This window comes from Trachurus japonicus, chromosome 6, assembly GCF_045865225.1.
Source record: "Trachurus japonicus isolate A0001 chromosome 6, Traja_1.0".
In the NCBI taxonomy this organism is placed as follows: Eukaryota; Metazoa; Chordata; class Actinopteri; order Carangiformes; family Carangidae; genus Trachurus; species Trachurus japonicus.
The window spans coordinates 7,917,881-7,945,522 of record NC_140912.1 but is presented as its reverse complement, the minus strand read 5'-3'; the positions used below and the strand labels follow the sequence as shown (position 1 = coordinate 7,945,522).

Genomic DNA, 27,642 nt, shown 5'->3' with positions numbered 1-27,642 from the left:
CTTTGAGGCAGATGGCACCTATCATATTGGCTCTGTGCACGGCTGAAAGACCAAACTGTAGAATTTGTTTTACAGTTATTTTTTTCTGTATTTCCTTCTGTCATATTCAGTTTCACCCTGTCGCACACTTGTGTTTTATAATTCACCTTATTGACATCTTGAAGGTACAGCCAGGCGTTGAACGGTCTGATGGTCAGGTCCAGGTCAGACAGCTTGAGCTCTGCTACCCCTGCGCTGATGTTCCTCTCGTCGGCGTCGATGCCGAAGGCAGCGAAGCGCAGGCTGTACTCCTCCAGACAGGACTGGTCCATGGGGACGGAGAGGTGCTCGTCAAACATCACGGTGAATGCGTTGGCCTGGACCTGTGGGAGGCAGACAGGGCCCGGGGGGCGTTCAGGTCGGAGAGGCTTTGTAAGGGTTGCTGTATAGTACAAGTAAACACAGGTGAGCTAAAAACACCCACACACCTGTTTGCTTGTAAGATCAATCAAACACAGCAACTTCAGAGCCAGACTGTGAAGCACAAAGGGACACAAACACTTTCTATCTAATATGATAAGTCAGTCAACTGTGAACAACCTACATCCTTGCACATCCAAAAGTCATTACCAGGATGTAACACATGGACCCCAAAGAGCTGTGATTCTTTGTCTTAAAAATAATCTTTAGCATTTTATAATAGAACAAGGGGGGTTGCTGCAGGGCGGAGTTTTTCAATCACAGCACAACCACAATCAAAAGAGGCTGTAAGACAATTAAACTAAATCAGAATCACAAAACTATCCAGATTGAGTTGGTTTTGTTTGGGTTGTGATATCTGTCTCTGAGATTTCTGCTCAGCGGTGATGGACTTCTTTTGTTCCAAACTATCTTCTACAGAGGAAATAATATCCATTAGACCCCTGGCAGTGTGTGCTATGGACTGTACAAAGCAAATGGAGACATTTCTGGGGACAGACAGGCTGCTGTTAAGATCTTTAAACGCCATTTTTCAATGTTATTAGCGACACAAATGAAATTCCAGCCACTTTCATTGTCGGCTGGAGGCCCAGTTACATCCATTCATACCACCCTCATGCCACACATCTGTAGTGACTCACTGTCTATTCGTGCACATCTTACCTATCCTGCTTTGCTGCTGTTTGCACCTTCAGGGTAAATGTCAAGCGACTTTTGGTTGGTCAGTGGTTAACTCTGTGTTGTGACAATAAAACTGAATCTAAAAAACAGGCCAGTGTCATACAACGACATAAACCAGTCTTCAGAGAAAAATAAAAATAAAATTCATACAAAAATGATCTGCCCCAAATTTGAGCTCTTGGCAGGGCCAGGCCCCCTCCCTCCACCCGGTATGATGCAAAATCGGTTCAGTGCCTTTTTGAATAATCCTGCTGAGAAATGAAACGAGCATGGATGAAAACATAACCTGGCACCGCAACAGATACCACAGCATGTCTTTTTAAAGGTCAAGTAGTAGCAGTCAAAATAAACTACAAATCCAGAATCAACAACAAAATATAAACTGTAAAATAAAATGTTGAGGACAATGAGGGAGAACATAATATAGTACATTAAGAGAAAAAAAAGATTCCTGCACTCCCCCACTACTGGATATATTTATTATTCTCATCCTGGAATAAAAACACCGGCAGCATCATTTCATATTATTCCTCACTATTGCATTTTTTCTCGGCAGGCAAACACAGCTTTTCTAATGAAGAGTACAGTCACAGTCTGAAGGCAGTTTGGCCGGGCCAGCAGGGCATTTAGCTCAAAGTGAGAGGACCAGCTATTAAGCCAGACTGACCAACATTAACTTCAAGCATTTCATCATCAGCTGCTGCATCATGTGCTAAAATGAGGGTTTACAGAGAGGCTGGAAGTTACCAGGCAACTACAGTAGTAACTGTGCAGGGGATTTAATAATAGTCATTTTTCTTCACACTAGTGTTTGTTCTTGAAGTGTGAAAAAGAAAGAGGAATATTTCCAATATTGACAAATCTCCGTGAAACAGAGAAGCAGAGGAGATGAGCGAAGGGAGGTGCTGTGCGAGGTCACCAGGAGTTGTTAGAGATAAACAACAACAACCGCCTGAACCAGAGAAGAATTGTGCATTCAGAGCACAGGCTCCACAAATCAGCCTGTGAGGCCGACCTTGGATTGTGCCTCAATATATAACAGCTGAATGGCATCATAATCATATACGCAGCACCTGCAGAATCCAGAGAAGCCCTCCTGCTGCTGCTGCTGTGTACATGTGTACATAAAGATATATGGCATCCAAAGCAGGAAGTATCTGTCTGTCAGCCAAGCACACAGACCCGTCCTCCATCCACAATCACTGTCTGTCTGCACTGCTGGGCTTAGTGCTGGGGGGAAAACAATAGAGTTGTGTGTGGTGAAAATGAGGCAATAAAGAGAGAGAGAGGGGATTGTGTGTGTGTGAAAGAGAGAGGTAGGGAGGGAGAGAGAGAGTGACAAATACACATCATTACAGACAAAACAAGCAAAATGCAGTGACAGCAAATAAATGAGGGGAACAGAGACGAGGGGAAGATGAGCAAGATAAAAGGACAGGAGGGAGAGAGAGGGAGTGATAGGCAGCTGATGGGGTGAATAAAAAGAATAACAAGAAGGAAAGGTGGAGGGGAAAATGAGGGAGAGAAAAAACAGAGAGAGAGAGAGAGAGAGAGAGAGAGAGAGAGTAGCTCTAGCTTGACACAGCTGATGTCAGCATTTCCTTTGGTTTTCACCTCCTCAGGATTAAAGAGGGAGCCACTAAAGCCGCCGCATCAGTGGCTGCTTCCATTATTATTACACATCAACATGCTCAAGTCAACAGGAGCCCTGATGGAGCCCTGACGGAGCCCTGGTGGAGCCCTGGTGGAGCCCTGGTGGAGCCCTGGTGGAGCCCTGATGGAGCCCTGGTGGAGCCCTGGTGGAGCCCTGATGGAGCCCTGGTGGAGCCCTGGTGGAGCCCTGGTGGAGCCCTGGTGGAGCCCTGATGGAGCCCTGATGGAGCCCTGGTGGAGCCCTGGTGGAGCCCTGGTGGAGCCCTGATGGAGCCCTGATGGAGCCCTGGTGGAGCCCTGACGGAGCCCTGATGGAGCCCTGACGGAGCCCTGATGGAGCCCTGGTGGAGCCCTGACGGAGCCCTGACGGAGCCCTGGCGGAGCCCTGATGGAGCCCTGACGGAGCCCTGGTGGAGCCCTGACGGAGCCCTGATGGAGCCCTGATGGAGCCCTGATGGAGCCCTGGTGGAGCCCTGACGGAGCCCTGGTGGAGCCCTGACGGAGCCCTGACGGAGCCCTGATGGAGCCCTGATGGAGCCCTGACGGAGCCCTGGCGGAGCCCTGACGGAGCCCTGGTGGAGCCCTGATGGAGCCCTGACGGAGCCCTGGTGGAGCCCTGACGGAGCCCTGATGGAGCCCTGATGGAGCCCTGATGGAGCCCTGGTGGAGCCCTGACGGAGCCCTGGTGGAGCCCTGACGGAGCCCTGACGGAGCCCTGATGGAGCCCTGATGGAGCCCTGACGGAGCCCTGGCGGAGCCCTGATGGAGCCCTGACGGAGCCCTGGTGGAGCCCTGACGGAGCCCTGGTGGAGCCCTGACGGAGCCCTGACGGAGCCCTGGTGGAGCCCTGACGGAGCCCTGGCGGAGCCCTGATGGAGCCCTGATGGAGCCCTGATGGAGCCCTGACGGAGCCCTGACGGAGCCCTGATGGAGCCCTGATGGGTCTCTGATGGAGCCCTGACGGAGCCCTGATGGAGCCCTGACGGAGCCCTGATGGAGCCCTGATGGAGCCCTGATGGAGCCCTGGCGGAGCCCTGATGGAGCCCTGACGGAGCCCTGGTGGAGCCCTGACGGAGCCCTGGTGGAGCCCTGACGGAGCCCTGACGGAGCCCTGATGGAGCCCTGATGGAGCCCTGATGGAGCCCTGGTGGAGCCCTGACGGAGCCCTGGTGGAGCCCTGACGGAGCCCTGACGGAGCCCTGATGGAGCCCTGATGGAGCCCTGACGGAGCCCTGGCGGAGCCCTGATGGAGCCCTGACGGAGCCCTGGTGGAGCCCTGACGGAGCCCTGACGGAGCCCTGACGGAGCCCTGACGGAGCCCTGACGGAGCCCTGACGGAGCCCTGACGGAGCCCTGGCGGAGCCCTGACGGAGCCCTGGCGGAGCCCTGACGGAGCCCTGGCGGAGCCCTGACGGAGCCCTGATGGAGCCCTGACGGAGCCCTGGTGGAGCCCTGACGGAGCCCTGGTGGAGCCCTGACGGAGCCCTGACGGAGCCCTGACGGAGCCCTGATGGAGCCCTGATGGAGCCCTGGCGGAGCCCTGATGGAGCCCTGATGGAGCCCTGATGGAGCCCTGACGGAGCCCTGACGGAGCCCTGGTGGAGCCCTGATGGGTCTCTGATGGAGCCCTGACGGAGCCCTGGTGGAGCCCTGACGGAGCCCTGGTGGAGCCCTGATGGAGCCCTGATGGAGCCCTGGCGGAGCCCTGATGGAGCCCTGACGGAGCCCTGACGGAGCCCTGATGGAGCCCTGATGGAGCCCTGGTGGAGCCCTGACGGAGCCCTGGTGGAGCCCTGACGGAGCCCTGATGGAGCCCTGATGGAGCCCTGATGGAGCCCTGGTGGAGCCCTGGTGGAGCCCTGATGGAGCCCTGATGGAGCCCTGATGGAGCCCTGACGGAGCCCTGACGGAGCCCTGACGGAGCCCTGATGGAGCCCTGATGGAGCCCTGATGGAGCCCTGGTGGAGCCCTGGTGGAGCCCTGGTGGAGCCCTGATGGAGCCCTGGTGGAGCCCTGATGGAGCCCTGATGGAGCCCTGGTGGAGCCCTGACGGAGCCCTGACGGAGCCCTGACGGAGCCCTGACGGAGCCCTGACGGAGCCCTGATGGAGCCCTGATGGAGCCCTGGTGGAGCCCTGGTGGAGCCCTGATGGAGCCCTGACGGAGCCCTGATGGAGCCCTGATGGAGCCCTGGTGGAGCCCTGATGGGTCTCTGATGGAGCCCTGACGGAGCCCTGACGGAGCCCTGACGGAGCCCTGGTGGAGCCCTGATGGAGCCCTGGTGGAGCCCTGGTGGAGCCCTGATGGAGCCCTGACGGAGCCCTGATGGAGCCCTGGTGGAGCCCTGATGGGTCTCTGATGGAGCCCTGACGGAGCCCTGACGGAGCCCTGACGGAGCCCTGGTGGAGCCCTGATGGGTCTCTGATGGAGCCCTGATGGAGCCCTGACGGAGCCCTGACGGAGCCCTGGTGGAGCCCTGATGGGTCTCTGATGGAGCCCTGACGGAGCCCTGACGGAGCCCTGGTGGGTCTCTGACGGAGCCCTGACGGAGCCCTGATGGGTCTCTGACGGAGCCCTGACGGAGCCCTGATGGGTCTCTGATGGAGCCCTGGTGGAGCCCTGATGGAGCCCTGATGGAGCCCTGATGGAGCCCTGACGGAGCCCTGACGGAGCCCTGGTGGAGCCCTGGTGGAGCCCTGATGGGTCTCTGATGGAGCCCTGGTGGAGCCCTGATGGAGCCCTGACGGAGCCCTGACGGAGCCCTGGTGGAGCCCTGATGGAGCCCTGACGGAGCCCTGATGGAGCCCTGATGGAGCCCTGATGGAGCCCTGACGGAGCCCTGATGGAGCCCTGATGGAGCCCTGACGGAGCCCTGATGGAGCCCTGACGGAGCCCTGATGGAGCCCTGATGGAGCCCTGATGGAGCCCTGGTGAAGCCCTGACGGAGCCCTGATGGAGCCCTGGTGGAGCCCTGATGGAGCCCTGATGGAGCCCTGATGGAGCCCTGACGGAGCCCTGACGGAGCCCTGGTGGAGCCCTGACGGAGCCCTGATGGAGCCCTGATGGAGCCCTGATGGAGCCCTGATGGAGCCCTGATGGAGCCCTGATGGAGCCCTGATGGAGCCCTGACGGACCCCTGATGGGTCTCTGTGTGTCGTCCCTCAGCCAAAACAAACTGTTCTCAACCACAGTGCTGATGACTCACAGCCGTGCAGGAATTAGTGGATTCTCTGCCAGTTCGGAGCGAAGAGCAGAAGGCGAGTGGCAGGTGTAGCAGATGGAGCGATGCAGCCCTGTTCTCTCCCTGTCAGAACAGCCACTCCACATTAAAGAACCACTTTGAATAACAATGTCTTAGGATTGTAGAAGAAAACAATCAAGACAAGGACATTTCTGCCATGAGAAGAGCAGAGATAATATCAAGTATGAGCAACACTGAATGAGTTTATTTCTTTTTCAATGTCTTTATTTGGATACCTTTTATCTATCTTTTAGCTATAATTTATAGGCTATGTATACTCTGCTTGTCCAAAAAAAAAGTCACACACTCTAATATTTCATTAGACTGCCTGTAGCTTTGATTACGGCATGCATTTTCTGTGGCATCATTTCAATAAGCTTCTGCAATGTCACAACATTTATTTCCATCCAGAGTTGCATTAATTCTCAGTGGGGTTCAGGTCTGGACTCTGTGGTCACATTGGACCACGTTTCTTCCTTGAAGATGATGGTTCCCTAATGTCCTTCCAGTTTTTAATAATGCATTAGACAGTTCTTACTGTAACTCAATAGTCTCAGCAATCTCCTTTATGTTTTATTTGCTTGATGCCAATAATCTGACCCTTCTGAAACAGATTAACATTTTCTCCACGACCACAGGATGTGTCTTCCAAATGAGACCACATCAGTTAGGGTTAAATTAGTTGTTTCCAGCTGAAACATAATTGTATATAATCCAATGGGAGGCTCTTACCTATAGCCTAAGATTAGTTAAATCCAGGTGGTGACTTTTTTTTTGGGATAGGCAGTGTATATACACACACATATATAAATATGTAAATAATTACCTTACCAATTTAATTACTTGACATGGAAGTTTTGACTTGATTAGTCAAGATTAATAGGTACCAGTAAATTATTAGCCAATCTCATTATTGTAATTAGGACAGTAAAGCACAGTCATTAGATTACTGTGTCAGCTATACCAACCAAATAGAAATATCTAATTCTGACTACCAGTATTTCAGAAATGTTCATATACTCATTTATTCGTGGATTTTCATATCACTTAACATTAATCTAAGATCAGCTTTGTTAGATTGTGACCTGCAGCAGTGATCTGCATTTTAAACAGAGTCTGACAATGAGTCACATCTCATCACAGGGACTGTTCCAGACCCCATCATATCATCATCGCTGTTATCAACCTCTAAAGCACATAAACACCGGCTCAAACTGAGACAACTGAAAGTCAATCACACCCACTCTTGATGAAATCCCCCTCCTTTACTCCGTCCAGCTCCCAGGGGGCTCACCACTCAGGCAAATGAAATGGGCTCTTGGTTTCAGACAGGAAAGGATTGGCCTGTCAGGCTGCAGGATGGAGCCTCTCACGCCCCCGCAGGACATCTCGCTGTCTCTGTCTCACATCCTGTCAGGACTAAAACATCTTAAACACAGGGAGCCAAAGTTGGACCCCGGAGCGAGAGCGCTTCAGACCCGCACAGCTTTTACTGCTCTCCCACAACGTCACAGACGACTTTTATCTTCAGCGCTCTGCCAAAAGTTCAATCATCATGACTTAACTGCTAATTACCCATCTGAGCAGCTATTCCTTTCATTTTTATCCTCAATCTTGAATCTCTGCTCCATTAGCAGTCTAGTGGCAGCTAGGTTGAAAGTCTCCCGTGCTCATTTTGTACGATGGTGTCAGCTAATGAGGAACTGTCTCATCTTTAATGATCATATGTTTGAAACGCTGTCAAATTTGGGCTGCCTTTAATTTAACACTCACCCTGTCATGCTTGCACAATATACATGCATTCACACATAACGCAATATACACACAAAACACAATAATGGGCTGAAATAATTGGCCAAGTGACTTGTTGCAGATATTTACGTCACAGGATCAACTGTAATAACTTTTCTGATCGAGCACCATGATCAGATTCCAACTGGAACTTGACCGATATTTTAGTTTCGATTCATATTTTGATTAAAACAGACGCCAGAGTCATCAGCTTTAGCATTCTGCCTTTGTGTTTGGTGCTAATTATAAAAATCCAATACACTCAGACACTGAGACAATGAACATCATCAATATTAGTGTTGGAATAAAAGAGGTCTCCTCTGGGGGGGGGGGGGAACACAAACAACATTTCTAGTTGAAGAGTTATAGAAATAATCAGATTAAAGTCTAATGTGAAACTGTAAATGGCTTCATGGATGTAGTCATATAGTTATTTTAATTTTTTTAATGTCTCCATATGTGCTCCTCTGGTGACTCAGTGATGATGTGTGCAGTTTTAGGTAATGGAGCTCTAGGTAATCACCATCTATAGATCACAGGAACACTGTTAAAGCATTGGCATTAATCCAAAGGCAACACGCACATGCAGATATAAGTGTACTCACATGACAAAAGTACATGGAGGACACACTTATAAAAAATACAGCTTGATAGTGTTTCTACATAGAAAAACAGTTCTAGAAATTTTTAAGACTTTAATCAGTAATTAATCAGTACTTGTTTCTTGTTAACTGTTTTTAACTTCTTTTTGATTGCTTTTGTAGCACTTTGAGATTTTTGTTAACACTAGAACCGCCGTGAGGTCATTTTGACCTCTCTCGCTTCTTAAAATGCACGTAACTCTGTTTGCGTAAAAACCCTATGTCTCCCAGTCGGTGACTTTTCCTAAAAGTGTGTTCTACATCATCTTATGCGTTTTCACTATTCTAGTATAAAAGAGAACGAAAAAAAGAGTGATTTTACCTAGAACCGCCAAGAGGTCATTTTGACCTCCATTCATTCTAATGCAACAATGCTAAATGGACTGCATTTACACAGCCATATACATTATAAAGCCAGCCAGGCACACAGCTCAAAACACTTTATGGTAATGCTTCACATTCATATACATACACATACTTTACCAAAAATAACAATAGTCGTTGCTAGGCAACCAATATAGACGACTCTATTTTTCTATTTTTCGAACAGTGTGTGTATATAAAAAATTATAAAACTGATTTTCCAATCATTGCAATCTGGGCTAAAGAATGTCCATTTAGTCACTCAGTTTGTCAGTTAGTTAGTTAGATAGTTACTTATTTAGTTAGTTAGTCATTTTGACCTCATCCTACAACACAACACGAGTTCAGATATTAGAAAGTTGTCAAACAGTTAAAACAGGTGTCAAACAGATAACAAATGAACATTACTCATAAACATTGAACATAACAATGACAGTCCCTTGCTCTCATGAGAAATGGACATGAATTCAGAAATTTGTAACAATTTTGAAAATTTTTATATACACACACTGTTCGAAAAATAGAAAAATAAAGAGTCGTCTATATTGGTTGCCTAGCAACGACTATTGTTATTTTTTGTAAAGTATGTGTATGTATATGAATGTGAAGCATTACTATAAAGTGTTTTGAGTTGTGTGTCTGGCTGCTTATATAATATATATGGCTACATAAATGCAGTCCATTTACCATTTTTGCATTAGAATGAATGGAGGTCAAAATGACCTCTTGGCGGTTCTAGGAGTACATGGAATGTTGGTATAAAGTGAGTTACAAATAACATGTACTGTATTATCATTATTATTATTAAATACACACAGCTTTCATTTCAATCATTACTTCACTTCTATAGATGCTGCACAACAAATTTCTACCTGTCACACTTTGTTACAACTGTAACATCAACTTCAGCACAAACTTGAAATAAGTCCTGACTGGAAAAGGCATACAGCATGAGTAAAACCATCTCACAACAAGGACAACCATCTCATTACTTCAGAGGGTTTTTCTTTCCAACACCTTTACGACAAAATGCACTGAACACAACAACTTTCTTACCCGTGTGATTCCAACATTGAACTCCTCCGGCCCCAGGGAGACTCTGATGAAGCAGCCGGGGAAGTCTCCTTCCTCCCGCTCCAGCAGGTCTTTGCCCTGGTGGATGGCGATGTGGAGAGCCCCCGCCCCCTGCCCCGGCTGCCTGCACGGCTCGAACTCCAGCGTCACCTCCAGCTGGCCCACCGTGTAGTCGTGGCCAAAGTTGTTGGCGATGGAGGAGATGGAGCTGAGCGAGTCGGTGGAGATGGAGCGGTTGAGCTGGGCCATGCCGGTCGGGTCCAGCTCCTTGCTCATCAGCTCCAGGTGGCCCAGGTCCCTGAGGCCATCTGGGGTGTCACCCAGGGCCAGGCTGGGTTTGCGGCTGGAGGTGTAGGAGGTTCGCCGGTGGTTGTTGGCCGCCACTCTCTTTAGGGATGAAATGAAGGAAGGACAAAAACATCTTGGAGTCAGAGGGATGAAAAGGCATGCCTACAGGTATGTCTTCTCATCAGAAACCGACTCCATGAGAGCAGCAAGAGGTAAAAGAACATCAAAGCTGCAGGATAACTAAACAATGAGCTGAACCCACACACTGTATATTAATATGGACGCAGTCTCTGAAAAGCTCAGACTGAGCTGTTCCACTGTCACCATCCTGGCGCTGCCCCACCCCGCCAAACTCCTAATCCAAACATGGGCAAAGAGGTGGGGCAGTGTGTAAGAGGTGGGGCAGTGTGTAAGAGGTGGGGCAGTGTGTAAGAGGTGGGGCAGTGTGTAAGAGGTGGGGCAGTGTGTAAGAGGTGGGGCAGTGTGTGGGGCTCATACTCTGGTGCATTCTGGCTTGTTGCTACTTGATAGATGTTGAGCCAACTGTCAAAGTCATGTCTCAAAGTGGCACACCCTCATTTAAGGAAAGGTTTAAGCCTTAAAGGTATAATATGTAGGAATTCCCCCCATCTAGCGGTGTGGTTGCATATCGGAACGTATTCTTGATGTTGCATTCAGGTGAAATCAGGCAGAAGTCAGACAGACAACAGACGCTGCATGTAACAGGATAAACAAGTGGTCCGCCAGCACGAGGCAAAACAATACAGGTGTGACAACATGTTGTCATCGAGTAAAATGACATCCGGTTGGTCATCCTCACACTACACAGTGGTGACAGTTTTAACAGGCCGAGCCCACAGCTCCGCTCAGTTTCTATGGTTACCTACGGTCACACTGCCACTCAACGTAAAAAATGGTGATGCAACATGGCCGCCTCGGTTCGGTGCGTCGCCCACTTCTGTATTTGTAACGACTTGTAACAACTCATTCTAAGGTACCAGAAAGCTTTACTTTGGATGCAGGTGTGATTCGACTTCAGTGAAATACGTTATGAAAGCAATATTTGATTTTTGCTAATAAAAAGCCAAATAAGTTACATACTGGGGCTTTAAAGGGGACATATTATGGAAATATAACTTTTTGATGGCTCTTGTTTGTCTTAACTTCCGGCCCCCAAAATGTAAGAACTGACTAAAATATTTCCAGGCTCCCTAGGTTTAAAACCATGTGGTTTAAAACCATGTGGTTTTATGAGCTGTTCCCTCAGTTGTCATCCAATGATGTCATTAGTTTTTGAATTTGCATAATACCACGCCTACTTGTGAGTACTGGTGTGACCGATGTTGTCTGGCCTGCCCTGAGCAGGTTTCAAACCCTGAACCTGCTATCATAAACAGTACAATCATCAAACAAACATCTTAATCAATTCAACATGACATGTGCTGCAAATACACACAATGAAACCAAGTATACAAACATGCTGTAAATACCCACAACACGAAGAGATTCTGAAACAGATGAACCCAGACTAAGACTTTTGAAGGTGGGAGAGAGGCAGAGTGAATAATAAGTGGCAAAAGAGCACGAGTTGGATGCAAATCCACTGCTGCTGGGACTTGACCTCCATGACAGGTGCTCTAGCAGGTGATCATCTCCTCTATGTCCACTGCATAAAATCTACACTTGCAAAAACTACTCTCTTTTACCACTAACATCAACATCACACAATGCCCCTCCCCTCTGTCTTATTGGAAAGCCCCAGCAATAACTAACCCAAACAACATGAATGCACGTACCTTCTGTCTGACTTCTGAGAAGGAGTTTCCATATTTTTCTTGCAGGTATCGATAGTCAAAGTTGGGGAACGGTGACGGCGCAGGGAAGGTTCCAGATTTCCACAGCTTCCAGATGTTGAGCCCGGCCACACCCAGCAGCACGAAGAAGCCCACCAGGTAGATCCCCACCTCCCAGCCGGGTGGGTTACGCACCACTGAAACACACACACAGAAAACCCTTCATACACTCGCTCCTCATTATAACTGTCCGTATTTTATATTTAAAGTGAGAGTTGATCACTGGTGGTATCACACAGTCTGGGAGGAAGCAAGAAAGGAGAGTTTAGTGAGGCTTTTTATTTTCAGAGCAGTAGGAGTCTTAACAAGCCGAGCGCAGGCAGCCACTGTTTCAAGTCTTGTCATTTAGCAGTGAGTTGAGACTTTGCGGGGGAGGAGGGAGTCAGTTGTATGTAAATCAGGTACAGTAATAGTTTGGGGGAAAAAAAAGTTAACAAAAATCTAACAAAAGCTGACAGACAAATTGAAACGCCAATCTGAATTTGGCGTCGGAGCGTCTCATGTTGCGTTTAAGGGAGGGATTATGAGCCGGCGCTGAACTGTCTTTTCTCAAGATGAATTGCATCTGTAGGAGGATTCTGACAGCTTCATCCCCGCTCTCTAACACAAGAGATAAACCAATTACAGGGTGAGTTCTCGTGTTTTGTTCCGTCGATGGCCTTCAGCTACAGACGAGGCCACCGCTGCCGTAAAGCCTGTGTGTGTAAAAGTGAAAACAGCCGTCACACAGAAAAGATTCAACAGCTTCATCTCTGATTACATCCTGACACACACACATGAACACTTACTATAGTGTGGATGGAAATCACATCTGTCAAACATTTATCCACACAGGATTCATGCAGAGGTCAGTGAAGGGCCATGTTGGAAACTGTGTGGGACATGCAGAGGTGTCCACTCACCACTCAGATGGTAGCCTGATAGATCCCCACTTTGAGCAGAGGACATGGTGCTGCAGCCAGCCTGGAAAGAAAAAAAACACATCCAAACAATCACACGTTAAAGTTGCCTTCTGTACCATAACAGAGGAGAGTCATCCACTCTGAGCCGTAGCCAAACTTTGACTTAGAGCAAATCACACCAATAAAAAGAGGCAAGCTGCTTCTTCATCTTGAAACAATATTTGAGTGTAGAATGAGTCCTCAGTTTTGCAGAATATAATCAAATATCCTTCCCACATAACATTTTGAAAATGTGAGAAATATCCTCATAACATCAAAACCTTGCCCCATACTGTAGCCCAGGGCTATGGGGCCTGAATGCACCACGGGACCCTGATGAGTCCTGTAACTGCTACATTCAAGATGCAACACATAAACAACATGCATGTAGGTAGGTCTCAATAAATAAGAATACAACTGTCAGGTCGGCAGTCTTCCCTATGATAGTGTAGCTACTTAACAAGCTGATGTGACACTGTTAGGTTACAATAGTGAACTTTTTCTCTATTCTAATGTTTTGATTTGCTGAATCTATTTGCATTTTATATAAGCCATAATCATTATAATGAAAAGAAATGAAAACATGAAATATTTCAGTCTGTGTGTAATGAATCTATATAAAATATTAGTTTCACTATTTTAATTGAACCACTGAAATAAATGAACTTTTCCATGATATTCTAATTACACCTGTATATAACAGCATGTCAGGGCTGGTGGTATTTTTACCGCGGCCAACAGAGAGTCAGCAGGCAGGATGACTCACTAACAAGCACTGCTTCAGGTAGAAAGAGAAAAACTCATCAGTGAAACCTGCCACTGAGGTGACCTGCTGCAAAACCTACACACTGATGGCTCACCTGTGGTTAGTCACCCTGCACTCACAGGGTCCAACAACACCCTGCGCTTCACATCACACCCCCTCAGGGGTTTTTCTTCACTATAGCAACATAAATCTATTTCCACCTTTACTGGAGACAACAGTCATTATCCTCTAGAGGAGGCTGCATATAAGGAGAAGGTGGGCTTCGGTCTGTTGAAAATGCTGTCCACGTCCTGTGCTGGAGGTAACTGGATGGAAGTTTGCACAAAGAAAAAAATAAAACATGTTGTTTCCGAGATTTTTTAATTGGCTTTTACCTGCATGAACCAACTTTGCCTCATGTCTACTGGATATGTATGTATATGTACGTGTATATGTACATGCATATGTATATGTATATGTAGTATATGTACATGCATATGTATATGTTTATGTATATGCATATGTATATGTATGTGTATATGATTATGATTAAGAAGTTATGTTTTATTATTATCATTTATGAATGAATGATGCTTTGAATTGATCAACTACATTACGGTTGCTTACATAATAGTTGGGTGGATAAGGATGCCATATACACAACCTTCTCACTAGAGAATCAACTAATGTATTTTTGTCACCGGGAACTTCTGTTGCATTAAACCAGACCATCATCTTCCCATAACTCTAATCAGATCCATCCTACACACACTACACGAGGATTATAAGTCTAACTATCATGTCTGTGAACATTTTATTGGTACGAATTCTGACTTGACGATTATGTAATTAACAAAAATTTTTAATCGCAGCATGTTGAGAGGAATGTAACACAGTCGATCAAGGCCGGTGCAAATTAGTTGTACAGTATATCACCATAATTTCTGGGAGAAACAGCTCTATGAGCATTTTGACCCTTGATGGTCTGGTTTAGACTCTAGTATCTCTAGTTCAATAGGTCATTCAGTAGTAATAAGTTGTACATCTAACCTGAGTACTTTGTCTTTACAGTAATAAAAAAACAAACAAATCAACAACACCTGCTACACCACACTCAGCAAACAGTAGCCTCCTAACTGTGTGTGTCCATGCTTAATGTGGATGATGCTATAATGTTTGTTTAGTCTACAATAAAGAAACTGATTCAGTTTTCACATAGGTGTTTCTTAGAAATGTCTGTTTTCCTTTCAGGAGACAAAGGACAACAATATTTCCCTGCACCTCTCTCTGCCTCCGCAAACTGAAAAAAAAGAAAAGACGGTAGCTGGCATGTGACTCATTCCTCTCCCCTCCTCTCCCCTCCCCTCCCCTCCCCTCCACCGTTTGCTGGAATCTCCCCATATTTCAGCAGCTCGGGGGAAACGGGAGCATTACACTAATGATATAGAAAAAAAAAAAGGTTGGTGGTGGGGGTGGGGGGTATTCACTCAATTCTGCTGAGCGCTTTGCAGACCACAGCCATGCAGGCCAATTAAAGTGGCTGACGCAGTGCAGGGCCCACTGACAGCTGCTGCTGATGTGCCATTAGCAAAGCATGGGGAATCTCTGGCGGAGAGGGAGCCCCCCCCCCCCCAACCCGGCTCAGCATGGCTCAGATCGGCTCAGCTCCGCTTAGGGTGATATAAGTGGAGAGGAGGTCCAGAGGAAGCTGAGAAGAGGAAAAGACTGGAGGATAAAGGATGGGGAGGAAAGAACAAGAAGAAAGAGAGAAAGAGAGAAAGAGAGAGAGCACAAGACAATCTCTCAGACGGTGTAAATAATGAGGCAGCGTGGGCGTTCTGGTGTCTCAGTGGGCTTCAGGCGGCAGAATACCAACAATAAAGTCCAGATTGCCTGAAATAGAAATACACTCCAAAACAAGGAGGCGCACAGATCTTTGTGGTCATTCACCGCAGCTGCTCATTTGAATTCAGTGCCAGTGGATTTAAGGAATTGGAAATCATAAAGGTGGAATTATCTCCTAACGCTGTCTGCAATAATCCCCACAGTGCTGCCGGACGATCTCACTTCATCAGCGCCAGCCATTGTCTTTAAAGCTGATGTTATTTAACACTAATACTTTACCAAATTGGATACTGAAAGAGTCATTCTTCACACAGCACACAGCAAGGAACTGTTAGTGTTGAGGCTTCTCTTTTCATTTTCAGGATCGCTCTTGAACCGTTTCTCTCAAATTGGGAGTTTTCTGATTTTGGTTTAATGCTCACTTACGTTTCCCATAAAATGAGCTTGTTGAGATGTCGGACATTTTAAAAAGATCCACACAGGAAGTTAAAGGTCACATCCTCACACATAAGTTAGGCTATCATTGTAAGGGGCCGGTCTTCTTAAAGGGATAGTTCAACATTTTGGCAAATTGGCCTATTGCCATAATCCTTATAGTTTTACTGTAGGAGTGGGTTCATTACCTTTAACCTTCTGAGACCCAGCAATTCATTTTTGTACACTGCAGTGGACATCATATGTAAGCTAATTTCTCTTTTACAATGCATGTCACCTTATTAAGTCCTATTGTTCCTTAAAGGGATAATTCAACATTTTGGCAAATTCACCTATTGCCATAATCGCTATAGTTTTAGGAGTAGGTTCATTAGGCTAACTTTAATTGACGGCTGCAATTGCAAGCTTTTAGATCGGTGGAGCAGAGATGTGAGCTCTGCACGGGGCACAATATTTTCGCCTTTTCCTCATCAAATTCATCAAATACACAATCCAACAACTCCAAAACGCTCTCTTAGACAAGTTGTGACCTGCACATTCACCACGCTATGATAACGTTACGAGACGGAGTTGTTTTCGAAACAAATACGTAGCCGGAACTACATCCCAGACACGGTTCGGTTGCTGGGCGGAGTGACTTCAAAAGCGCCAGTAGTTGCAAATATTTTCTTCATGTGTCGTAATGTTACATATGTTATTATCTCATAGTGTGGCGAATGTGCAGGTCACAACTTGTCCACAAGAGTGTTTTGGAGTTGTTGGATTGTGTATTTAGTTTGATGAGGGAAATGCGAAAGTACCGTGCAGCTTGCATCTCTGCCCCCCCGATCTCAAAACAGCTTTCACCGACAATTATTGTAACAAAACATACAAAAAATCTACAGTGGTGTTTGTCCCAAAGACAACTATCCTTATTTGGTTATAAATAAATAGATAAATGCCTCCTGGAGTAAAACAAAGTCCTGCAATAATTCAAGCTTTGATGGCAAGAAGAGACAGAATCCAAATGAAAGAGCCTCCTTTATAAACGGAGATGCTTCAGAGTTATGCAGACCATATATCACAGAGGCTCACAGAGAAGCCTGCACACAACTCCCCCTGGGAAGATAAAAGACATGCTCACGTTCACACATGTCAACAAAATCATCTGTACAAATAATTCTTCTTTGCCTTCGTGCAGACCAAAGGGCCATCCCCTGCACACTGCCCTCAACAGTGGAGAATAGAATTCTCCTTGTGACCTTGATATTTGTTCTCTCTTCTGTTCCCCATCGTCCGCCATCCACCGCACAAAATCTAAGCAGAAATGTCCCAGATTTGTGTGATAAGGAAGATGTCACGACAAGGTAAAAATAGGATTAAACCGCAACAGGCAGAGAAAGAGCAGCAGAGGTGGAAATATCAGCGTGAAGTGAAGGAAGTGACTGAACTCCTACTTTCATCACATTTTTCTCCCCTGCAATTATTGAAGTGAAACCCAGAGGTGCACATCTCAACCTAAACTATAAGTCAGTGATTCATATCGGATCCATTTTCCTCTTTAAATATGAGACTTTCCTCTGCCTGACTGCTCATTAACACATGGCTGTGAAGAAGGTGAGAATTTACATAAAAGCTTTTCAAAAGCTTTTCCATGGATGCGTCATCATCTTCGTGCCCACATGACTCTCCCACATCTTTAGATTTATCTCGGTGCTGCTGCAGTGATTCTGCGTCTGATAACATCGGTCCTAAAAAGCCCTGTCCTCCTCCAGCGCACACAGGGAATCGTTGGCTTAAAGGACATTTTAATTAGCGAGATGTGCAAGAAATGATGTCCTGTCACAACATCAGCTTGCAAAACAGGCTGCGATGAGCATTCAATGGCATGAATATAATGCAGGAGAACAGACCTTGTGAAATATGTGAAATGCAATTTTCCAGAACAGCAGTGAGGTTGTCAAAGCAAAAAAATCAACTCGAGCAGAAGGTCAGTGAAGAATCCTGGACTCTCCTTCACAGCAAAACAAGACAACGCTTCTCCTCTGTGTTACAGGTTGCAAGGTCAGAATGTGAGATGAATATATCAGAACTACTTCCCATCAATACTGGCCTTGTACAGATACAGAACCACAGGAATTTAAATAGCAATGAATCCTAAAATGAATCGGGTTTCTCGTTACCGTAGTAGATAAAAACTGAGATTAAGTAACTCATGAACAGTTGCATGGCGGTGTGCTGTTCGTCTATACGTCCACTGGTGTTTGATCTTTCTGCTTCCTCACAGATTTTACTGTGCAGTATTAAATCACCAAAATGTGAAAGGCACCAGGTGACGGTGATACTGGTTACTTGACAAGAGCTTCAGCCACTGGTGTCCTATAGGAGGTTACTGCACATTGTGAGCAGCAGGATATCTGCAGGGCAGATGGTGGCTAGCGTTAGTATTGGAGTTGTTGAGTAAAGGAGTAAGTATAGTGAAGACCACCTAACCCAAGACCAAGACCAGAGCATACCAAGACCAAGATTTTGAGGGGGTCGAGACCAAGTCAAGACCAAGACCAAGAGTGGGCGAGACTAAGTCCAAGACTGAGACCAAACCGCGAGACCATTTTCAAGACCATTCTGGTATTCAGTACCAGTACTGATAATAATCATATGGTTTGATATTTACATTACAGTATTCCACAGCTAAAAAAAAGAGAGATGATTTTATATAAAATCTAAACCATATAAACTGAAACAAAGTTTGGATTGAACAGAAGAACACAACGCAGAAGCTGCTGAAGTCTCCTCCCACTGTTGACACTGGTGCAACTAAGTTTTTCAGATGGTTACACAAGCAGAAGAACAATTTTTATTGTCTTAAAGTTATTGTATAACATTATATAAACCAAAGTGAACGAGGGACAGAGAGCCTTTTGCAATAAAAAAAAAAAGATGTCACTGCAGCTGTAGTCGTCACTGGACTTGGGAAATCCTGAGTCCAGCTTGACCAAGACCAAGATGAGACCAAGACCTTGAAAATGTGGTCTCAAGAGTACCACAACACTGGGAGTCTGAATTGGGAAGTAAAGAGCTCCAAATGCCAAAGCTATGAAGCCATTTCAAAACCCATCAATAGCTCATTTAAAACTGCAGTAGTGAGTCACTGTCTCTCAATATAGCAACTAGGAAATTAGAAAGATTAGAAAGAAAGATCTGTGTCTTGAGACTCACTGTGGTTTATAGAGGTGATTTTAACTGTATCTACTGAAAACTCTTATAGTTGTACCCTCTGACCTCTGGAGCCCAGTGAAAGATGCTTCTCAAATGAGATAAAACACAACACCTGATCTCTACCTCTTTTCTTACCTTTGGAAAGAAGCAAAAATTGCTATAAATCCTCAATAGCTATAGAGCCTGCCAGGAGCTCAGAGCCACATCAGAAAGATTCCACATCCTTGATGCTGTAAATATTGATGAAGCACTCTTACATTTGCATGGTGAGGTACCTACACGCAGTGAGGGTCTTGACCTCTGTGTTTGAATGTGAAAGCTCCTTTGTGCCTGTGGCTTCTCTGTGGTTCGGTGCAGGGTCTCGGTGACTATAGGGGAGGAAGCAGACACCGAGGCTGCTGCCTGCAAAGCAGAGCAGCCTCCTCGTCTCTTCGGCTGAACCTCCAGCAGCTCGGGCACAAACATCAAACCTCGTCCGCCGGCTCAGAGAACAGCAGCTTCTGTACGCTGCTTTGTGAATAAGTCATAGCTGGTGCTGCTCGCCGCTAACAGAGAGGAAGAATGAGAAAACAAGAAATTCCCTGTACTGGCTCTGCATGTTGAAAAAGGTTGATCAATAGGCGTACTGATTTATGTCCACACACACACTCACACACACACACACAGGCATAAAGAGAGGGCAAGGTAGGAAAGAAACAGAGTGGTTAGATAAGAAGAGAAGCGAGACAGGAATAACAGCAACAGAAAGAAGTGACAGAGGGAAATACAGAGGAGAATAGATGATGTTGAAACAACCGTGAGGAACAGAGCAGCTGGAGAGAGAAGAGGGGTGAAGGGACTTCAGCCTGTCTGCTGCTCCGCTCCCACTCTCTCACAGCTGATCAATCAACTTTGCTTTTAATCTTGCCCAATGACTCATAATGAAATTAACTGCCTCACTGCCGCGCTCTGTTGAGCGGCCGCCTATAACACAGCACTGCACTATCTGCAAACAGCCAGCGAAGCAATATGTCTCCTCTCTCTCTCTCTCTCTCTCCTACCAACCTCCCCACATATCAATCTGTCTCCATTGTCAGCTACATTTTGACTTCCTGGTTTAGACATCTCATTTGGTGCGCGGTTTTAAGTAAAAGCACCGTTGCACCAGCCCGGCGCCGGGTTTTTTTTTTTTTTTTTAAATGTCAGTGGTGGCGCCAGCTGAGGCAGGCAGAACCTGCACGCTACAGCCAATCAAACGCAGTCACATGGGGTTAGAAACAAATCTGTAACTTTCTTGGCGAAGGTACAAGGATGTTAAAAGTGCAGCAGAGGTAATGGAATCGTGTTATGCTGAAGTTCTTGCAAAGGATGCAAACATGGTGAAGTAATCAGCGGCTCTGTGTGGCTATGCTATGGAGGAACTCACAGTCGGCCTATCAGACATTCAAACAGTTTACCAGATGGCACTGAATTAAAGGGATAGTTCAACATTTTGGCAAATTTGCCCATTGCCATAATCCCTATAGTTTTAGGAGTAGGTTTGTCACCTTTAATTGTCAGTGCAAGCCATTTTTTAGAGCTATGCTACGGGGGCTAATGGAATTTCTTGGTTTCCCTCATCAAACTCATCAAATACACAATCCAACAACTCCAGAACACTCTCATGGACAAGTTGTGAGCTGCACATTCACCACGCTATGAGATAATAATGGAACATGACGAGACAGAGTTGTTTTAGAGGTAAATGCAGAGACTGCTTGCTGAAAAACTGCCCCCGACAGGAATGTGCATCAGCGGTTTTGCATGAATTTACTTCAAAAACAACCCTGTCTCGTAAGTCGTCTAAGTCTCATATTATTATCTCATAGCGTGGTGATTGTGCAGGTCACAACTTGTCCACGAGAGTGTTGAGAGTTGTTGGATTGTGTATTTGATGAGTTTGATGAGGGAAACCAAGAAATCACATTAGCCTCCGTAGCGTAGCTCTGAGCAGCTCGCGGCTCTGCTCCGCCGTTCTAAAAACAACTTGCACCGACAATTAAAGGTAACGAACCTACTGCTATGACTATAGGGGTTATGGCAATGGGCCAATTTGCCATGTTGAACTATCCCTTTAAATGTCAGGGGTTCACCAAAGTCACTAGGATACATCAGTGGGGTCCTGACTGACATCAAGGTCCACAACAAGTTATCCAGCAGTTGTAGAGAGACTCCACTCTGGACGGTAGCCTAGTAGTGGACCAGGTGTCTGACCGATGATGTAATCTCTCTGTGTCCACTAAGAACAAAACATGGATCAGTCGCCCACTAATCAAGTTCAACCCCCAACTCCACCAGTCTGCATGTTGAAGCTGTCCCTACAGCCTTCATGAATGAGTCAATATAGCAAGAACGAGGAAGTGTATTCACAGGGCAGTGTGCAATGGTTTTAATCATTTACATGAAATGAGAAAGATGGCTGCACCAGAGTGTAACTGATAAGAATAAATCAATTCCTTGCTAAATTCATAGACAGACAGATTGGCCCCAGACTGACAGATATCTGATTTTACTAAATTATCTTTGGTTTTCAAGTTTGTAAATTGCTGAACTCAAAATGGTATGAAAGGAAACGGCATGTTTGAGCATGTAGAAACATCTTTAGTTTGACTATTCCATCCCGAGCCACTTGAACAACTCTGTTATTTGATCTCTGGAAATCTGGAGACTAAACATTTTCTCTCCATCTTTGCCAGAGACAGGGAGAAGCTCTCTGCACAGTTTGTGATGAGCTTATGGGGGAATAGCCTGCAGAGTCCACTCTAAACCACATTAAACAGCAGACTGTCCAGGGGGCTAATATACAGAGTAGATAACACTGTGCAAACACAATCAGTCCAGACAAATGGAGACAGAGTGCTTATTTGGACAAATTAGCTCCAGACTCATTTTGCAAAATAATCTTTTTTCCTTTTATCCTGATGAATGATGATGACACAACACATGCTACTTTCCAGAAGCTGCTTGATCACAGATTCACACACACGAATGCGCCACAATAAGCTGCTGACTGCTCCACACCTGGACGGACTTCTTCAGCCTCTCGTGTCATCTTAAAGCCTCAGTCTGGAGCCTGACGTTAGGTCTGAAGAGCTAAACCATGTGTGTCCTCTGCCCCTCCACTCCTCTAACTCATTATTCCCACGACCTATCAGATTAACAACCTCACAATTAGGCTGATAGGGGAGTAAGAAAGCACTTGGTGCTGCAAAAATTGTTGGTGGGATCTGATTTAATGTTTTGGGAAGAGGTTCATTCACTTTCAGTAATGTGAAAAAAAGGTGGAAGCCTGAATTCTCCAAAGTGGGGAAGAGCAGTGATCTGAAGCCAAGCCACAGCTTTATTGATTAACTATTGAGTGACTGCAGGCAGATGCAAAGGTATTTGGACGGTAACACAGTTTTTATGCTCTCACTCTGCATCCTCGTTTGTCTGTAGGTTAAATCTCACTCTGAATAGTCAACATACACACCTTCAGCTTTAAAGGGATATTTCAGCATCTTGGCAAAGTCATCTATTGCTGTAATCCCTATAGCCTTAGGAGTACGTTTGTTACCTTTAATTGTTAGTGCAAGCTGTTTTTAGATCAGCGGAGCAGAGACGCGAGCTGCTCAGCTAACGCAGCAGAGGCACACAGTATTTCCACATTTCCCTCATCAAACTAAATACACAATCCAACAACTCCAAAACACTCTTGTGAACAAGTTGTGACCTGCACATTCGCCACAAATAATAACGTATAATTTTGTAACATTGCGACACATTACAACAAATATTTAGAACTTCTTGTGCTTTTGAAGTCACTTTGTCCAGCAGCTGTGTGTGTCTATAGTTCCGGCTATGCATTTGCCACAAAAGCAACTCTGTCTCGTAATGTTACATGATTATCTCATAGCGTGGTGAATGTGCAGGTCACAACTTGTCAAGTCTGTTGTGATTAGGTATTTGATGAGGGAAAGGTGGAAATACAGCACACTGTGCAGAGCTAACGTCTCTGCCCCGCCGATCTAAAAACAGCTTGCACCGACAATTAAAGGTAATGAACCTACTCCTAAAATAGGGATTATGGCAATAGGCGAATTTGCCAAAAATGTTGAAATGTCCCTAGCTGCCACCACCAGCCTGTCTCGGCGTCTTTCGGGTTAACTGTTTATAAGTGATATGATCTAATCTGATCGGGTGTTTTTTCATGTTTACCGTATGTATTATATGCATATTCAACCTGGGTACAGACCAGACCAGACCGTGCTAGTGGAAGGTGTCAGTTTTGTGTAGTACTGTCGGTATGACTAATGCATACGCAATATGTGACTTTAAAGAAGCAGACTGTAATCTCTATGAGCTGATGAACAGACAGCAGGAGATTGTGGAGACGCTACGCTCAACACATCTGTCCACAGCTGTGCTAACATTGGCAGCACAGCACCTTTTCAACTATGGATTCAACAGCAGCAAAGCTGTGTGAAATGTGTGTTTAATGTGTTAATACTGTAGTTTCCAATGCTTTTTGTGTTTTAAACTTGTGGCTGAACAATCTTCACATTCACTCACAAACTGATTGGGACCTGAAAACAAAACATGGATGCCTCAGTCAAGACCTTGAGCTCCGTAAACATAGAACCAACCTGTTGGCATGAATGCCATTGAGTGAATATGTGCTGTACGCATTAACCGTCGTCTTGTGTTAGCTTTCTGCTATTATCTCTTGTATAGAGTCAGTTTTCACCCATGTCTTTTTCATCCAATTTGTTTCTCATCTCTTGGTTACATTGTTAGGCTTCCTTATCCATGAAAATGTTGGTTTTAATATTTTTGTTGTGTCAGTATAACCTTCCTCTTGTCAGCTTTCTGCTACCATCTATGGTGTTAGGGTCGGTTTTGACCTGAGTCTTAAATCAGCTGTAAAACAAACTTAAAACAATTATTTATCATCTTATTTGTTTCTCATCTCTTGGTTATGTTGTTAGGCTTCTTTATCCATGAAAAGGTTGGTTTTGCATATGATTTTAGTTTTAACTCTCATTATTGTTTTTATCACTCTAACCGGGTCAAAACCGATCCAAAGACACACATTTTCTTTGTTTTATTTTGTTTAAATAGAAGTTCCTGACGAAGTCAAAAAAGTGTTAATGCCATAAATGTTTGTGGGACTTTTATGCATTAAAAACCTAAAAAGGGGCAGGTGCCGACCCTAACACAAGAGGAGGATTAGTCTTTCATAGGTCCCGCTGTTATATCCAGACTGTACTTGTGCTGGTTTAACACAGTACAGAGGCATGCAGCGAAGCAGGAAGCGCTCACATTTCAGAGGGGACAGATGCGATTTAATCAGCTAACAAGTCCAGTCCTCCAGCTGGCACAAGGCTCAGCTGATAACTGGTTTTAATGAAATTGTCATTTGGCACAAAAACTCCACCCGTAGAACAAGTAGTATACACGAGGTATATACAGTGTAGTGTACTGTGTGTGTTAGAACGTTAGAAGAGGTTATGAAGAGACTGACCCTTATTTACTTTCATGCAGAGACTTAGATGAGAGGACTGATGCTACTCTCATCTGCTTACAGCCTGACTGACACTTTGACACTATGTATTTCTCAAAATGTGGGAATGATACTTTAAAAGTATGCTGTCAACACCATTTAGAGCCTGATTCCTTCTTCCGTTCCCAATGCCATAAATATGATGAATCTTTTGATGCTTTATTTAACAGTTTTCTCTCCGGCAAGAGAAGAGAAGTCATCTGTACCTTCATTTGACGGCAAACTGCTCTGACCACAGGTGTCCAGCAAATAAATATATATGAAAACAAAGGCAATGCATTATGACCTGTTCTGGAAATATTAGCTGTGACACATTAATAAGGCTTAAGCCACTGCTCCATGTTAGGAAAGACCATTTTGGTAATGGCAGCGGGCGTTTAGGTGATACAGTAGACTCCACTGTTCATCTAAGTGCTCTCAGTTTCCTTAATGTAATAACGCTTCTTCTTGCACGGGGTTCAGCGGGGACACAGGAAGGGGAATGTGGCGTGTGTGTGTGTGTCAGTGTGTGTGTGTGTGAGGCAGGGAAAGTCCATGACAGAGTGTGAGGAGGAGGAGAGGTGTTAAACGAATGGCTGAGATGATTGCAAGTGCTGGTGGAGGAATTGAATTGTGAGCAGGCTGTATTTCAGCTTGGCGAAGAGGCTGCACACACACACATGCACTCACTCCAACGCAGGTACACACACACACACACACACACACAATGCTATTTCACTTCTACTGCTGAGCCACTTCACAGACTTCCAGCATCATTAGAAAGCTGCAGGGTAGGCACTCGAGGAGCGGGAGAGTGTGACATCATGTCAACAAGATTGAGGAAGAGTCAGGTGAAGATTTTCTGAATATTCTCCATGTTTTTAAAATAAAATTATAGGCTAATGATAAAAGCTTTGTTTAACTGTTACGTTATACAAAAAGCTCTCCTTGCTGTTTAAGAAGGGTCAAAGCAAGGTGTGGGTGGCTTCAGGGGTCAAAGACGCAGTGGTGTGCACAGAGAGGGGTGGGGGGGTCACCCTCCCTCATGGCCCAATTGTTGAAAAACACATGCAAAAGGAGCCAATTAGGAGCCAAAACATATGCTTATGTGCCCTCTTCAGGGGCGAGGACCCACTGTATGTGCCCTTTTTTTTTCTTTTCGCCCCTGCCCTTCAAAAAGTCTGTGCACGCCACTGCAAAGAGAAAACCAGACAACTGGAGCAGCAGTAAACAGAACCACAGCTGGCTCTAAAAGTACTACAAGTCCACAAGTGTGTCTGAAAGCAACACAGCCACAAGGACAGAAAGGAACGGGACATTAATTAGCTCCACACACACACACACACACACACACACACACACACACTGGATGATGATCTGCATCATAGGTGATAAAAAGCAAAATTCTAAGACCCAATCAGCAATTTCATATTTGATCACACTTGGCTGCGAAGACTTTGAACCTTTGAGCCCATATCACATAGACATCATAATATTAGCAAAGACAGCTTTCTGTCTCATTGAAGAAAAGTTCTGAGGGGTAAAACTGTCCAGTGTTTCATGATGAGAAAAACTAAACTCTGGGATGCTGGTGTTCACCCCAGGGTTCAACCCTAATAATAAGAAAAAGCCCATGTTGATTTCCTCTAGTTATTATTCATTGTGATCTGAGGGTGGGGAAGAAAACACTCCTCGGTCAGGGTCAGATTGAACTCTTTTAAAAGAATTTCCCTCACATTCACCACACTACACCAGCCCTACAGTGGTTTTGTCAGAAGCCTCCCCCCAAAAAATGTGACTTAACTTTGTTCTGCTGCTGAAAAAGACTGGAAGCTGCTTTAGATTCACGCCACCAGTCAGTTGGAGCTCATCAACCTGCACTACAAGTTTTTCCAGGCCACAGTTTCCAGCCGGAGTTGGAGCAGAGCGGTGCTGAACGGACATTTGTTATCCCTCCTTTAACCTCTTTAGCTGCACCGAGCATCCATCCATCCATCCATCCATCCATCCCCACAGTCTATAACCTCCTCCTGGTTCAGGTCCACTTACAATGAGAATCAATATTTGAGTCGACTTGGAGTCGCTGAAAATGCTGTGCCAGAAAAAACAACACACAAAACCCTTCCTGCCTGCCATCCCGTCTGCCGAGGAGCATCCAGCAGCAGCTAACGGCTCACACGCTTTACACGAACCGCTTCTATGACAACTACAGACCCAGAGCAGAACAAAAGACGCATGCAAGTCCCGATGCATGTTGCATGTTGGCGCACTGAGCGGTGGGAGCGCGGCGGCTCGCGGCGGCTCGTGGCGCGGCTGTTGGATGGACGCATTTCTTACCCGGAGTTTTCTTTTGGTGCAGTAGGGAGGAAGAAGGAGGAAGAGGAGCAGGAGGAGGAGGAGGAGGAGGAGGAGGAGGGGTACACCAACTCCACCGCTCTCCCTTCTTCAGGCGCCTCTCTCCATCCAATGACACCGGTGCCGGTCCGGGCTATGTATACCGGGATGGAGGGAGGAGGAGGAGGAGGAGGAGGAGGGGGGGAGGGAAACGGCGTTCACACTCCTCCCGTCTCAGCGCATCCACGAGCTGCCGGACGCTGCCAGCTGGAGGAGGGAGAGAGAGGAAGGAGAGGAGGAGGAGGAGGAGGAGTGTTTATGTTGAGCTCCGAGGTGTTGGTCTGACGCCAGAGGCATCTCTCTCTCCGTGTGAGTCAAAGCTCAACCCCGACCTACCGACCGACCTACAGACCTACAGACCTACCGACCTACAGACCTACAGACCTACAGACCTACAGACCTATACAGACCTATACAGACCTACAGACCTACAGACCTACAGACCTACAGACCTACAGACCTACAGACCGACCTACAGACCTACAGACCTACAGACCGACCG

At 46.0% G+C, this 27,642-nt stretch overlaps 1 protein-coding gene across 1 annotated transcript in view; it reads right to left on the bottom strand.

Annotated features, from left to right (window-relative positions):
• The window catches only part of syt12 (synaptotagmin XII), a 33,019-nt gene extending 5,797 nt beyond the window's left edge, over positions 1-27,222 (bottom strand). The window contains exons 1-5 of the mRNA XM_085778535.1: positions 27,084-27,222; positions 12,946-13,006; positions 11,987-12,180; positions 9,885-10,289; positions 147-362 (exon numbers count right to left, since the gene is read on the bottom strand). Of these exons, the coding sequence (XP_085634661.1) occupies positions 147-362; positions 9,885-10,289; positions 11,987-12,180; positions 12,946-12,991 (861 nt within the window). The 5' untranslated portion in view covers positions 12,992-13,006; positions 27,084-27,222. The remainder of the gene's footprint in view (positions 1-146; positions 363-9,884; positions 10,290-11,986; positions 12,181-12,945; positions 13,007-27,083) is intronic.
• Positions 27,223-27,642: the final 420 nt, after the last annotated feature.